Source organism: Alosa sapidissima, chromosome 9 (genome assembly GCF_018492685.1).
Source record: "Alosa sapidissima isolate fAloSap1 chromosome 9, fAloSap1.pri, whole genome shotgun sequence".
In the NCBI taxonomy this organism is placed as follows: domain Eukaryota; kingdom Metazoa; phylum Chordata; class Actinopteri; order Clupeiformes; family Clupeidae; genus Alosa; species Alosa sapidissima.
Genome location: NC_055965.1, coordinates 38,316,755 through 38,333,173, shown reverse-complemented (window position 1 = coordinate 38,333,173; position 16,419 = coordinate 38,316,755). Strand labels below are relative to the sequence as shown.

General features: G+C 43.9%; 2 protein-coding genes across 3 annotated transcripts in view; one reads left to right on the top strand and one right to left on the bottom strand.

Moving 5' to 3' along the window:
* The window catches only part of si:dkeyp-9d4.3 (caskin-1), a 76,844-nt gene that overhangs the window by 10,998 nt on the left and 49,427 nt on the right, over positions 1 to 16,419 (bottom strand). For both annotated transcript variants that reach the window (XM_042105514.1, XM_042105516.1), the window contains 5 exons: positions 16,154 to 16,257; positions 11,807 to 11,917; positions 11,350 to 11,451; positions 4,025 to 4,163; positions 8 to 996 (listed from right to left, as the gene is read on the bottom strand). In XM_042105514.1, the coding sequence (XP_041961448.1) occupies positions 8 to 996; positions 4,025 to 4,163; positions 11,350 to 11,451; positions 11,807 to 11,917; positions 16,154 to 16,257 (1,445 nt within the window). The remainder of the gene's footprint in view (positions 1 to 7; positions 997 to 4,024; positions 4,164 to 11,349; positions 11,452 to 11,806; positions 11,918 to 16,153; positions 16,258 to 16,419) is intronic.
* On the top strand, positions 4,866 to 8,757 carry LOC121719767. The gene is made up of 2 exons (XM_042105517.1): positions 4,866 to 7,279; positions 7,376 to 8,757. Exons 1-2 carry the CDS (start codon positions 6,551 to 6,553, stop codon positions 7,568 to 7,570), a joined length of 924 nt encoding a protein of 307 aa, XP_041961451.1. The 5' UTR covers positions 4,866 to 6,550; the 3' UTR covers positions 7,571 to 8,757.

Below are 16,419 nucleotides of genomic sequence, written 5' to 3'. Positions count from 1 at the left end.
TGTGTACCTGCAGATAGCTGCAGCCTCCTCCAGTGACTCCTCCCCCCAATGGTGATGTCATTTCCAGCATAGCAGCGATGTCTCGGACACTCCCCCCTCCTGCTGATGAGGACAGGCTCGTTTCCATAGCAACCACACCACAGTCACTACGGCGGCGCTCTCTGTAGCTCACGCTGAGAAGCCCCGCCTCCGTCTCTGTCTGATTGTATGCCGAGGTCCCCTCTGCTAGGTTGCTATGGGAGACGGAGGAGCAGGAGCGCTTGGGTGGGGTCGGGGGGCGGGACTTCCTGCGCGGGCGCGTGGTGGTGGCAAAGCCCTGTGATTGGCTGCGGTTGACACCGGCCTGATCGAGAGAGCCCTGTGATTGGCTGCTGCTGCTACGCTTCACTCTCAGGCCAGCAGGGGGAGTCGCGGAGTCCTCGCCCTCCGGCAGGCACAGCTGGGGCACCGCAGGAGTGTGTGTGCGTGTGTGTGACTCGGCTGGAGTATGTGTGAGTGTGTGTGACTCGGCTGGAGTGTGTGTGTGTGTGTGTGACTCGGCTGGAGTGTGTGTGTGCCTCTGTGCTTGAGTATGTGTGTGTGCGGGGCTTGAGGGAGATGAAGGTGTGTATGCAGGAGGACGTGTGTGTGTGTGCGTGTGTGTGTGGGAGGGGGAGTCTGGTTTGGCTTTGGGTGGGGTGTATGGACGTGTGTGTGTGTGCGTGTGTGTGTGGGAGGGGGAGTCTGGTTTGGCTTTGGGTGGGGTGTATGGAGGTGTGTGTGTAGGTGTGTGTGCAGGGCTTCCATCAGAAGACAGAGGCTTTGTGAGAGGGGGAGGGGCATTTGCCCTCCGTAACCTTGGAGATGGTGAAGTGCTGACCTCATCTTCTACAGACGGCGATGATTTGATTGGCTGTTCAGAACTTGCATCTGATTGGCTCGGTTCTGACCTGGAATCCACCTCCTTATTTGGTTCGACCAATCGCCTTACAGCCAGCATTATTTTCTTCTGGTGTCCTGGAGTGACAGACAGACAGAGTGTCAGACAGACAGTGTGACAGACAGAGTGTCAGACAGACAGACAGAGTGTCAGACAGACAGAGAGACAGAGGCAGAAAGATAGAGGCAGACAGACAGACAGATGTCATCACACACACAGACAGACAGACAGATGTCAACAGACAGACAGATGTCACCACACAGACAGACAGACAGATGACACCACACAGACAGACAGACAGATGTCAACAGACAGACAGACAGATGTCACCACACAGACATATGTCACCACACAGACAGACAGATGACACCACACAGACAGACAGACAGATGTCACCACACAGACAGATGTCACCACACAGACAGACACATGTCACCACACACACAGACAGACAGACAGATACAGACAGACAGATGTCACCACACAGACAGACAGACAGATGTCACCACACACACAGACAGACAGACAGATACAGACAGACAGATGTCACCACACAGACAGACAGACAGATGTCACCACACAGACAGACGTCACCAGACAGACAGACAGATGTCACCACACACACAGACAGACATACAGATGTCACCACACAGACAGACAGACAGATGTCACCACACAGACAGACAGATGTCACCACACAGACAGACAAACAGATGTCACCACACAGACAGACAGACAGATGTCACCACACACACAGACAGACAGACAGATGTCACCACACAGACAGAAAGACAGACATATGTCACCACACACACAGACAGACAGACAGACAGATGTCACCACACAGACAGACATACAGATGTCACCACACAGACAGATGTTACCACACAGACAGACAAACAGATGTCACCACACAGACAGACAGACAGATGTCACCACACACACAGACAGACAGACAGATGTCACCACACAGACAGACAGATGTCACCACACAGACAGACAGATGTCACCACACAGACAGACAGACAGATGTCACCACCACACACACAGACAGACAGACAGACAGATGTCACCAGACAGACAGACAGATGTCACCACACACACAGACAGACAGACAGATGTCACAACACAGACAGACAGACAGACAGATGTCACCACACACACAGACAGACAGACAGACAGATGTATCCACACAGACAGACAGACAGATGTCACCACACAGACAGACAAACAGATGTCACCACACAGACAGACAGACAGATGTCACCACACACACAGACAGACAGACAGATGTCACCACACAGACAGACAGATGTCACCACACACACAGACAGACAGAAAGACAGATGTCACCACACAGACAGACAGATGTCACCACACAGACAGACAGACAGATGTCACCACCACACACACAGACAGACAGATGTCACCAGACAGACAGACAGACAGATGACACCACACAGACAGACAGACAGATGTCACCACCACACACGCAGACAGACAGACAGACAGATGTCACCAGACAGACAGACAGATGACACCACACAGACAGACAGACAGATGTCACCACACAGACAGATGTCACCAGACAGACAGATAGATGACACCACACAGACAGACAGATGTCACCACACAGACAGACAGATGTCACCACACAGATAGACAGATGACACCACACAGACAGACAGACAGATGTCACCACACAAACACACAGACAGATGTCACCACACAGACAGACAGATGTCACCACACAGACAGACAGATGTCACCAGACAGACAGACAGACAGATGTCACCACACAGACAGACAGACAGAAAGATGACACCACACAGACAGACAGACAGATGTCACCACACACACACACACACAGACAGACAGACATATGTCACCACACAGACAGACAGACATATGTCACCACCACACAGACAGACAGACAGATGTCACCACACAGACACACAGACAGATGTCACCACACAGACAGATGTCACCACACACACAGACAGACAGACAGATGTCACCACACAGACAGACAGATGTCACCACACAGACAGACAGATGTCACCAGACAGACAGACAGATGTCACCACACAGACAGACAAACAGACAGATGTCACCACACAGACAGATGTCACCAGACAGACAGACAGATGTCACCACACAGACAGACGTCACCACACAGACAGACAGACAGACAGATGTCACCACACACACAGACAGACAGATGTCACCACACACACACACACAGACAGACAGACATGTCACCACACAGACAGACAGACAGATGTCACCACACAGACAGACAGACAGATATCACCACACAGACACACATACAGATGTCACCACACAGACAGACAAACAGATGTCACCACACACACAGACAGACAGACATATGTCACCACACACACAGACAGATGACACCACACAAACAGACAGACAGATGTCACCACACAGACAGACAGACAGACAGACAGATGTCACCACACAGACAGATGTCACCAGACAGACAGACAGATGTCACCACACACACAGACAGACATACAGATGTCACCACACAGACAGACAGACAGACAGACAGATGTCACCACACAGACAGACAGACAGATGACACCACACAGACAGACAGACAGACAGATGTCACCACACACACAGACAGATGACACCACACAGACAGACAGACAGATGTCACTACACAGACACACAGACAGATGTCACCACACAGACAGACAGATGTCACCACACACACAGACAGACAGATGTCACCACACACACAGACAGATGTCACCACACAGACAGACAGATGTCACCACACACACAGACAGATGTCACCACACAGCCAGACAGATGTCACCAGACAGACAGACAGATGTCACCACACAGACACACAGACAGATGTCACCACACAGACAGACAAACAGATGTCACCACACAGACAGACAGACAGACAGACAGATGTCACCACACACACAGACAGTCAGACAGATGTCACCACACACACAGACAGACAGATGTCACCACACAGACAGACAGACAGATGTCACCAGACAGACAGACAGGTGTCACTGGTAGAGTAAGTTTAGCATAGCTATAGCTAACATTAATGCTCACCTAATTTGGTGATGCCGATTTCCTGCAGGTCTTCGATGCTGACGTCTTTGATGAAGTCCATGTTGTCGTAGCCGTTCTGGACTAGAGTCTGATAGTGCTGAGCCAGGCCAATCCCAGAGAGCCACTCCGCCAAGCTGGCCTATAGGAACACACCACGATCACAGTTACCAATAAAGTTGAATCTAATCTAATCTAATCTAATCATCACTGACCAATCACAAGCCCTTATACTGATGACCTGGCTATGACCAATCAATCATTTGGTGTTACCATAGCTATGACCAATCAATCATTTGGTATAATATAGCTATGACTAATGTTGGACTACTTTTTGCACCTTCACCATGACACTCACTCTCTTGAGCACCTTGCCATGCACACATAACTAAAGGACTATGGTTGGACTACTTTTTGCACCTTCACCATGACACTCACTCCCTTTAGGTTTTCTTTACATGAAGTTCCAACAAAGGTTCTCCATTTCCATTATCCAAAATGCATTAAGTGGTAAAATCTTTGTATCTCGCCAAAACCATGCCACGCCACCCGACATTACTTTCCAACTAAATTAGAGCGGCGGGCGTGACCTAAAATAGCTGCACCTGTGCCTAGGTGGGCGTATTCAAATCACAGGTCGAAGTGAACTTAACAAAAAACAGAAATGGCCATGACATAGTGTATTTAGTATTTAGTTTTGTTAGTTTTCTTATCTTCTACTGTCTTTATTGTACAGTGGAGTTTAGTTATATGTTTATACTTATACTTATGTTTACCACTTCTGCTGTAAGTGCATGTTGTGTGTGATGTCTGTATGCTACTGAGACCCTTGAATTTCCCCATGGGGATCAATAAAGTATCTATCTATCTAGCTAGCTATGACCAATCAATCATTTGGTGTTGGCATATCTATGGCCAATCAATCATTTGGTGTCAGCATATGTAGGAGCCATATTTGGGTTTTGTGAACTTATCTGTGGAATAAGATCAAGTACCTTAGTTAACGTTATGACATTATGGAAATACGGTTTTAAGTTAACAGAAATAATATAGTTTAATTTAAAATGTGTCATACTTACCTTAATTACCCTGAGCAGTGTGTTACCTGTATGTACTTACCTGATTACCTGTCAAATGGTAGTAGACACACCCCTTTCACTTGCCTGTGGCGCGAAGTGGTGGCTTTAATTAGGACATTCACAAAGTGTGCAATGGGTTAGATGGCAAGACGGTACAGTTTTCAGACCGCAAACTACCGCTTTAGTTTTTCCTTTGTTTTCATAATTTGTCCATCCAAGAAAGAGAACCGGATTGTTTGAATAAATACAACATCTCATTTACTTCAACTCTCCGTGCGTGCTTACTATGGATCGTGTGTCGGGAACCCTTGTCATAACCCTCACGTGGCAAGTTTTGTTGGAAACGCCACTTCATTGTCTGAAAACTTCCGAAGACCGACGTCTTTGAAAGAACTAAAGGACCAACTTGTGGATTAACGCCGAACATTGGATACTTACCTCTTGATGGAACGACGCGTTTGGCCTAAACGGACTTTATGAATGGAACGTATCGTAATTGGAGCAATCCATGAATGAGCGTAACACCGCAGGAATTGGATGCCAAACGCCGGCAAACCGAGTGAGTAAACGAACTGTGAAAGTGTAAACTATCATTGAATAGACTTGGACAAGTTTATAAGACTTTATTGACGTGCATCGTGAACTGTTGAACATCACCATGTCGAGACGGCAAAAGAGACTGGCAAACTTTTAAAATCTGAAATGGCTTCTCGCCGGGTAAAGCTAGGTGTTTGCACCAGACAAATTAATGAAATTAGATCTTTGCTTGTTGAAAATGGAAATGTTGACCGAGAGGAGAAAAATATGCAAGTGCTACACCAAAGCATTGAGGACTTTAAAAGCATTCATAGATCAGTACAATCATTAATGACCGTGGAGGAGAGGGAAAGTGATCCTGTTGATTGGTATGAACCGAGAGCACAGAACTTTGACTACTTCGTTAAAGAAGTTGAAATGTAAAAAAATGAACAACATAGACTACAGTTAACTGTTGAACCAAAAGACAGCATTTCTAATGTTTCCAAAATATCTAAAACATCGTCAGTGGCAAGAATTGCTGCAGCTGAAATGGCTGCTCTTCAGGCCCGCAGCAAGGCATTGCCTGCGCTACACGCACTTCAGATGGAGGAAGCGGCCCTGAAATCTAGAATGGAGCTCATGAAGATACAAGCTCAATTAGCGGAGGCAGATGCAAAGCTGAAGGCTTTAAGTGACAGTGGAGAGCAGGAGGATGCCATGAATGAGTACCTGGAGGCAAGCAAACAACAACCTGCTGAACCAACTCTGACTGAGGCCTCTGCCCTTGAGTTTAGGCCTGTGGCAACTGTGCCTAAAACGCCACTGCAAAGAGCAGTACGACATCTGCAGGGTTAGGGTTAGCAGCAGCTCCAGGAGCATCAGAACTCCCACCAGCCCACAGCTTGAGTCCAGCCATGACACCGCTGCTGAAATGCTGCACAGACAAAAGGACCTCACAGAATTAATGGTGAGACAACAGAACCTTTCTCTCTTGCCCAAAAGAGATGTACCTGTTTTTAATGGTGATCCTCTGTCTTTTCAACCTTTCATTCTTGCTTTTGAACACTCAATTGAGAACAATACCAGTAATTGCCAAGATAGACTCTATTTTCTTGAGCAGTTTACAGAAGGACAGGCTAAAGACATAGTGAGGAGTTGTATGCATATGGATGCCCGTCGAGGCTATGCTGAAGCAAAACAGCTTTTAAAGAAACATTTTGGAAATGAAATGAAAATTGCTAATGCATACTTAGAGAAGGCTTTTAACTGGACACTAATAAGACCTGATGATGGAGAGGCTCTTCTTGCGTATGCTTTGTACTTAAGAGAATGTCTTAACGCAATGCAAACTCTGGACCATCTTGATGAACTGAATGTAGCATCTAATTTAAAGTTGCTCGTTTCTAAGCTGCCATATAAACTTCATGAACGGTGGCGAAATGTAGTGTATGAACACTCTCAAAGAAACAATACACGCATAAGATTCACTCATCTTGTGGAGTTTTTGGAACATCAGTCCAGTGTACTACTCCATCCAGTGTTTGGTGACATTAAAGATCCTCCACCAAGTAAAAGTCCAGTCTTGAAAGCCAAACCTGACACGAAGACACCTAGAAGGGGAAGCAGCTTCGTGACTTCTGTAATGCCAGCTGAATCGCAGGTACAGACACGGCAATTTAACAAACATGTTGAATCTTTGTCTGTATGTAGCTTTTGCTTAGATGGGCATGATATCACTGACTGCAAAAAATTTAAGTTACAGCCACATGAACAGAAAGTGGAACACCTGAAGAGAAATGGACATTGCTTTGGCTGTCTTAAGAAGGGACATCTCAGCAAAGACTGTATTAAGAGAATGATCTGTGAGACATGCAAGTGTAAACATCCCACCTTACTACACATCAACAGTGAGAATGCAGACTGCTGTCAACAGTGCACTGATCACAGCTAATCATGCAACAGGGGCCAGACACTGCACACTAGCCATTGTGCCTGTTCAAGTGAAGGCATCCAAGGGCTCCAGGACCATCATGACTTACGCCTTCCTTGACCCAGGCAGCTCAGCCACCTTCTGCACGGATAACATCAGGCACCAGCTCAATGTCAATGGACGCAGAACCGAGGTTGTTCTACAAACAATGGGACAAGAGCAAACGGTGAGGTGCTACGAGCTCACAGGGCTTAAAGTAGGAAACATTGATGGAAGCAGGTTCATTGAACTGCCCAGAGTGTACACACAAGCTAATATCCCTGTGTCAAAAGACCATTTGTTTACACAAAATGACATTAAAAGATGGCCTTACTGTATCTCAGTGGCATAACACTGCAAAGCATTGACGCTGATGTAGAAATACTGATTGGAATGGATGTGCCAAAGGCAATGCAGCCATGGCAAGTACTTAACAGTCAGAACGATGGACCATATGCAGTCAAGACGCTGCTTGGATGGGTGGTCAATGGCCCACTCAATTCTTGTCCTGCTATGGATAGATGTGGCAAACAGTCAGTCACAGTTAATCGGATCTCTTTGGAGAACATCAAGAATCTGCTCATCAGGCAACACAACAATAATTTTCCTGAAAAGGAATATGAGAAGAAAAAAGAGATGTCTGAGGACGGGAGATTTGTGGATCTAACATCAAGGTCAGTTATGTTTAAAAACGACCACTATCACTTTCCTTTGTCTTTTTGTGATGAAGATGTAACTTTGTCTAACAACCATCTAGTTACAGCACAGCGCACAGTAGGTGTCTCTAGGAGATTCAAAATGGATTCTGCTTATGCAAATGAGTACAAAACATTCATGAAAGATGTACTTAAGAAAAGCTACGCAGAAAAGGTGCCACGATGGAATACAGAACTGAGTCAGCTGGACAGATTTGAAATAGACAGGTGTATAAAACCTGAGAGCTTTGGCTCAGTAAGGACTGGTTCGGTTGCATCATTCCTGTGATGCGGGTGAAGCAGGTTACGGAACGGTGACCTACCTCCATGGCACTCACTTTCTTTCAAGGGAGGAATCTGAATGGCCTGATGGGACTTGGGCCACCTACCCCACAGTGATCCTGAGGTAAAAAAAGACATTACTGTAAATTGCCTAAAGCTGGAAACTAATGCAACTTCTTCCCTGATTCAGTACTTCTCTTCATGGAACAAACTTCTCAAAGCTGTAGCCTGACTGCTGAAGCTCAAAAGGCTCCTTCTGCTGCGAAGTCGGAAAGACAAAGAGAATGTGACATCCAAAATTAAAGGTGAGCAACAATGCTTAACAGTGGATGATTTGGACGAAGCAGAAAAGGCGATCATTTGCTATGAACAGCAGTGTCACTTCAAGTCTGAGCTTACTCTCTTAAGAAAAGGCATGCCAGTCAAAGTGGCAGACCTGCCAGAGGACCTCCAGACTTACCACCCTTTTCACATGTAGTCATCGACTACTTCGGACCTATTGAGGTAAAAAGGGGTCGTTCCCTTGTGAAGAGATGGGGAGTGATCTTTCTGGCGAGCAGAGCCATTCACTTGGAAGCCGTGAGTATGTTGAACACTGACTCCTGCATCAACGCTATCCGGCGATTCCTTTGTCTGTTGGACTGTTAAATACCTCACTCTGATGCAGCAACCGCAAAAAATGGACTAATACCAAAAGGAACTGCTGTCATAGTTGACAAGCTTTGCTTGCTTTTAGAAGCTGAAGAATCGGCTTGAAGGTCTGGCTGACTCTGCCAGGCCTATGAGCTATGTCCCATGCCCCTGCACGTATTCACATATATTGACAAACCTACAGATTTTGACCTGCGTGCTCACACACCAGCCCACACATGCATTCATGGACTTTCATATCCACAGTACACTTACACTCACTGCTATGCACATACATGGACTTCACACCCTTGCAGCACACTGACACATAGACTCTCAGGAGTCAATGGACTGTGTTTGGACACTTATGCACACATCCATGGACTTTGGGGGGATTGAGGTCTCTATGGACCAGCACTATGAACTTTGGGTTTACTTTTAAAAAAAAAAGGAAAAAGGAAAAAGAAAAAAATGTTTTGATGCTTGAATATGGCTGTGGACAGATTTGAATTGTGACGTGACATCAGTTAGCATGTTTGATTAATATATTTTATGGCTCCATATTTTGTATATATTTGGTAATTGTCATCCCTTAGCATTGACAATTAGGGGCCAGAATGTAGGAGCCATATTTGGGTTTTGTGAACTTATCTGTGGAATAAGATCAAGTACCTTAGTTAACGTTATGACATTATGGAAATACGGTTTTAAGTTAACAGAAATAATATAGTTTAATTTAAAATGTGTCATACTTACCTTAATTACCCTGAGCAGTGTGTTACCTGTATGTACTTACCTGATTACCTGTCAAATGGTAGTAGACACACCCCTTTCACTTGCCTGTGGCGCGAAGTGGTGGCTTTAATTAGGACATTCACAAAGTGTGCAATGGGTTAGATGGCAAGACGGTACAGTTTTCAGACCGCAAACTACCGCTTTAGTTTTTCCTTTGTTTTCATAATTTGTCCATCCAAGAAAGAGAACCGGATTGTTTGAATAAATACAACATCTCATTTACTTCAACTCTCCGTGCGTGCTTACTATGGATTGTGTGTCGGGAACCCTTGTCATTACCCTCACGTGGCAAGTTTAGTTGGAAACGCCACTTCAGCACAAATCCATAGCAATCATTTGGTGTCAGCATAGCTATGACCAATCAATCATTTGGTGTCAGCATAGCTATGACCAATCAATCATTTGGTGTCAGCATAGCTATGGCCAATCAATCATTTGGTGTCAGCATAGCTATGGCCAATCAATCATTTGGTGTCAGCATAGCTATGGCCAATCAATCATTTGGTGTCAGCATAGCTATGACCAATCAATCATTTGGTGTCAGCATAGCTATGGCCAATCAATCATTTGGTGTCAGCATAGCTATGACCAATCAATCATTTGGTGTCAGCATAGCTATGACCAATCAATCATTTGGTCATTTGGTGTCAGCATAGCTATGGCCAATCAATCATTTGGTGTCAGCATAGCTATGGCCAATCAATCATTTGGTATAATATAACTATGGCCAATCAATCATTTGGTGTCAGCATAGCTATGGCCAATCAATCATTTGGTGTCAGCATAGCTATGACCAATGGAAGTGGGATCAGCAAGGGGTTGAATGGTCCAAAGACTAACCCTTGGGGGACAGAGTTGCAGAGTTAACTTGAATGCAACAGTTTTGTGCAGCGTGGTTATGAAGCCAACAACAAATGTTAATGTTTAATCTTTAAACTGCATGCAGGTTCGATGAGAGACAGAGAGACAAGGAGAGACTGTGAGAAGGTGCACATAGCTATACAATGAAAGGATGTCATCCAATTTAAATAGTACAACTTAGAAAATCATTGTGTGGTGGTCAATGTTGATATTGTGGTGGGCTGCCACAAATAAGACAATGTATGGGAAACACTGTCATTTGTGTGTATATCTATATATATATATATGTGTGTGTGTGTGTGTGTGTATGTGTGTGTGTAAAATTGTGTGCGTGCATGCGTGTGTCCGTGCATTTGTGTGTGCGTGCATGCGTGTGTGCATGTGTGCTCATTCTTACAGGCTTCTTGTCAGGAAGGCAGTCAGGGAAACTCATTTATCGTGTGCGTGTGCGTGTGTGCGTGCGTGTGCGTGCGTGTGTGCGTGCATGCTCATTCTTACAGGCTTCTTGTCAGGAAGGCAGTCAGGGAAACTCAGCCTGCTGATCTCCGAGATCATCTTCTTTCTGTGGCCTGGTTTAGACACACCTATAGCAGTGAGGTCCTGAAAGATCCACACACACACGCACACAAACACACACACACACACACACACACACATAACAGTTTAAACACACCTACAGCAGTGAGGTCCTGAAGGATGCACACACACACATTCATTATTTGAGTTCATTTTCAAATGAATCTGCCCACATCATTTTTTCAAAATCAATTAATCGTGTGCGTGTTTGTGTATGCGTATGCGAATATGTGCATGTGTGTATGTGAGTGTGTGTGAGTTTGTGTGTGTGTGTGTGTGTGTGTGTGAGTGTGTGTGTGTGTGTGTAAGAGAGTGTGTGTGTGTGTGTGTGTGTATGTGTGTGAGAGTGTGTGTGTGTGTGTGTCTGTGTGTGTGTCACCTCTGGGGTCATATAACTGATGGTTGGCAGGTCATATCCAGCATTGAGGAAGTTTGTGGTGTAAAACTGGAGCTGGGATCCAGTCAGCCAATCAATGACCGCCTCCGCATTCTACAGGATATAGATAGAGACGAGAAACACACGCACACGTTCAGCTGCCATGACCACTAAATAACAACAAACGCTGCCATGACAACTAAATAACATCAAACGCTGCCATGACAACTTAGCATAGCTGTCAACATTGAGCTTTGAAAATAAGGGAGATTTCCCGGGTTTCTCACGCAGAATACGGGAAAATGTCAACATTCGTCCCCCAACGTTGGAAGGGTTGCAGTATTAGTCCGTTTCGCAATTGCAAGCTTGTGCATTGGCCAGCTAAACAATACAACAAAGTAGCCAACTTTATTTACGCCTAACAACAGCCTATATTAATTTGGTCAACTTTATACAGCCCTAGCAAGGCTAAAGTTCTGTAGCCTAATCGATGGCCCTGTGCGCTGTCATTCTCTCTCCTGCGCAAACAAAATGTGTGCGTTCCAACTTCCAAGTAGCCTATAGTGCGTAATTTTTCTTCATAAAGTTGAACAAATGCATTTGGTTATTTTAGAGAGAAAATATAAATAGCCTGTCATGCAGTTTATGGGGTACAGTGCAGAGTTGGGAAGTTATGGTAGGCCAACTTGGAGTGAATATACAAACAGGGGGAATTCTTTCTCTACTCGTAGCTGAGTGGTAGGCCGATACACACAGCGTTCACCCGTAGCCTACACTATGCAGGTGCCACTGAATCGTGCTCTCACGACAACCACGCCATCATCTTAAATAGTCTCACTGTTGCCTTTAAGCAAGCAAAACGATGCTTTGAAAACATCTGTTTCGTTGGAAGGGCAAGGGTGTAGCAACAGGACAACAGTACAGAGACTGACAAGTCCGATATAGAGCTAATGTTATGAGATTGTTAAAATACGGAATATTTACAGGAAAATATTAAAACGGGAAGACAGCGGGAGAAAAGTTAAAATACGTGAGAAACCCGGAAAAAACGGGAGGGTTGACAGCTATGCACCTAAGTAACAACAAACACTGCCTAAAATCATGCACAAAACCACAAAGCCTAATAATGAAAATAAAACAGACATAGAGACAGACATAAAACGAAAAAAAACAGAAAATTAAATAACCTAGTTATGATGACCTACTAAATGACCTAGTCACCATGACAACTAAATAATCTAGTATGAACAAATATATAAAAAGTGAAACAAAGGTGCGATTTGTAGGATTGTTACCGAACGTTCGTAGGCCAAAATCAAAACACTGGTGAACGTTCTCAAGACTACCAGACGCAAGCCTCTTCTGGGTTGCCAGATGTAATGAAGACCTGCAGCTGCTTTAACGTTTCTCCAACCATGACCCAGCTACACATTACGGAAACAGTGAAAACAAAAAATACCTCTCTAACCAACGTAACATATTTAGCTGAAGTTAGCGATGCAGATGAAGTTTAGCCTAGGCTACCTGTTGTGGAGAAATATGGCCAGCTCTGCGTCAGACTTGATATTCTTCGTTTGAGGAAGACGTCACCATCTCAGGAAGCTCCTCTGATGTCCACTTAATTTGTTTCTTGTTTTAATTTTGGAAATTTGCCTGCCTCTCGTAGGCATTCATGACTACAACTGACAGCTGTTGACAGTTGGCCTTTGCTAATTTGGCAACCCAAATAGTAGGACGCGCTAGCCCATTATTAATACGCTATTCTAGAATTAATCGTTCAAAACATAAACGAATTCCGCCCCGTAACTCATTTTTTTTCATGGGTTTTACGGGGTTTTACGGGTTAGAGTAATGTTGTCAAATAAGCCATTACTTCAATTCATCGTGTTTCCTTACTCTCTGACAACATATGGTGATCATTTTTGGAATGGTTACAGTTTATTTTCCATTATTTCCTACATACTGGTCCTTTAAAACAAGTGAACTGGAACAGACAGAAAGTCGCTCATTCACACAGCTGTCACTCAAACAGCAGCCCCGCCCACTCATTCACACAGCTGTCACTCAAACAGCAGCCCCGCCCACTCACTCACACAGCTGTCAGTCAAACAGAGAGGAGGTGACACACACATACACACAAAAACAGTGTGAGAGAAAGAGAGAGAGATCACACACACACACACACACACACACACACACACACACTGTGTGTGTGAGAGAGGGGATTCCCATACACAAACAGAGCCATAATCCAGTGATTTCTTGTCCCAAAGTATTTGGCTGCAGTTCCATTTCCCACCACACGGTGGCACTGATTACCCAATAATACAATACTAATATAATATTATTTAACATATACAGCATGTACTGATATAATAACAACAATAAACTATTATTTCATATATACATCTTCCCAAAAATATAATGCTAATATGATAATAGTACACTATTATTTCATATGTACATCTTCCCAAAAACATAATGCTAATACGATAATAATACACTATTATTTCATATGTACATGTTCCCAAAAATATAATACTAATTAGGGCTGGGCGATATGGCTGAAAACTGTATCACGATATAAGTATTTCATATCGGTCGATATCGATAATTATTGATTTTTTTTAAATCTATTTCAGATAAGGACCAGAAGGGAAAAGTTAAATTAAACACTTTTAAACACTTTTATTTTAAACTTAACCTTCCTCTGATTTGAATCACCTCATTTCTCAATCAAAGCAAACAGGGAAAAGAAATAGCAACACAATCATGAAAAACACTCAAAGAAATAATTGTGCACATAAGTCTGAATGAGCAGCACTGGTTGAAGCCTGGAAATATTGTAAACAAAGTAATTTGCTAGTTTATCATAGTAAGTCTACTGGTTAGACTGTTCAGTTTCCCCACGTGTGTTTAAGTTTCAAATGAATACTTTTTCTCCTTGGGACAGGCCCGTTTGAGTCTTGGAAAATACTTTTCCATTTGCATCGGGATTGAGTTGATTAGAATTTAGCAGTCAATTTGATTGCAACAGTTTTGAACAAATTTGATGCTAACCGGATTTAATAGGCAGTCGTCTTGCACGATTGTGAATGTTTGGATTACATGCGCATGCTGAGGAGGGATGCACCTAGAGAGAGAGAGAGAGAGAGAGCGCACGCACAGGGCAAGGACTCATTGAGAGTCTGTGTTGAGGTAGGCCTACTTCTATTGTCTACTCTGGTAGAGTTGCACATACTAGCTACAATGCAAGATATATTTAGCCTATTTATTTATGGACAACGTAAGGCGGGAGGTGTGTGTTGCTTTTAATTATCGAATGTTCTATCAAACGCATTTTTTATTGATATCGATTACATGTCTATTGCGATACATGTCGCTATCGTTTTATCGCCCGGCACTAATGCTAATATGAGAATAATCGACGCCTAACATATCGCTATCGTTTTATCGCCCGGCCCTAATGCTAATATGATAATAATCGACGCCTAACATATCGCTATCGTTTTATCGCCCGGTCCTAATACTAATATGAGAATAATCGACGCCTAACATATCGCTATCGTTTTATCGCCCGGCCCTAATGCTAATATGATAATAATCGCCTAACATATCGCTATCGTTTTATCGCCCAGCCCTAATGCTAATATGATAATAATCGCCTAACATATCGCTATCGTTTTATCGTCCAGCCCTAATACTAATATGATAATAATCGACGCCTAACATATCGCTATCGTTTTATCGCCCAGCCCTAATGCTAATATGATAATTATCGACGCCTAACATATCGCTATCGTTTTATCGCCCAGCCCTAATGCTAATATGATAATAATCGCCTAACATATCGCTATCGTTTTATCGTCCAGCCCTAATACTAATATGAGAATAATCGACGCCTAACATATCGCTATCGTTTAATATGATAATAATCGACGCCTAACATATCGCTATCGTTTTATCGCCCAGCCCTAATACTAATATGATAATAATCTACGCCTAACATATCGCTATCGTTTTATCGCCCGGCCCTAATAAACCTCTATAATAGACCTATTTTTTCACTACTGAAAACATGGTCAACATGTAATCACACATGTTGGCCAACATGGAAAAGATCTCTATGGGTATATAACTATTTCTGTGTCACCCAGTGGTACTCATTTTGGGTAGCCTACTATAATCATATCACATTTTCATGCCATTTCTCTAGTGGCTGGTAAAAATCCGCTGGAATACACCAGCCACATTGGCAGTTGGAAAAAATTATATTAATTAAATAGTAATATTTAAACAGACACACACACACACACACACACACACACAGACACACACACACACACACACCTTGCTCTCAGTGGAGGCTTCCTCTTTCCGCTGCAGAAGAGGATCCACAAACTGCCGCGCCTCTCGACCTGGAGCAACCGAAGGACTCTGACTGCAGCCGGAACCTGAGAGTCACCATGACAACACACACAACAGATTCAACCTGAGAGTCCCCATGACAACACACACAACAGATTCAACCTGAGAGTCACCATGACAACATATTCAACCTGAGAGTCCCCATGACAACACACACAACAGATTTGTATGGTGGGATTCGCAATTGT

What these genes read in the sequence shown, in the direction of transcription:
- LOC121719767 (XM_042105517.1), top strand. Translation starts at nt 6,551, where the DNA reads ATGCTGCACAGACAAAAGGACCTCACAGAATTAATGGTGAGACAACAG. An exon ending in TAATGCCAGCTGAATCGCAG is followed by an intron (nt 7,280 to 7,375) that starts GTACAGACACGG and finishes AAAAAATTTAAG; the next exon opens with TTACAGCCACATGAACAGAA.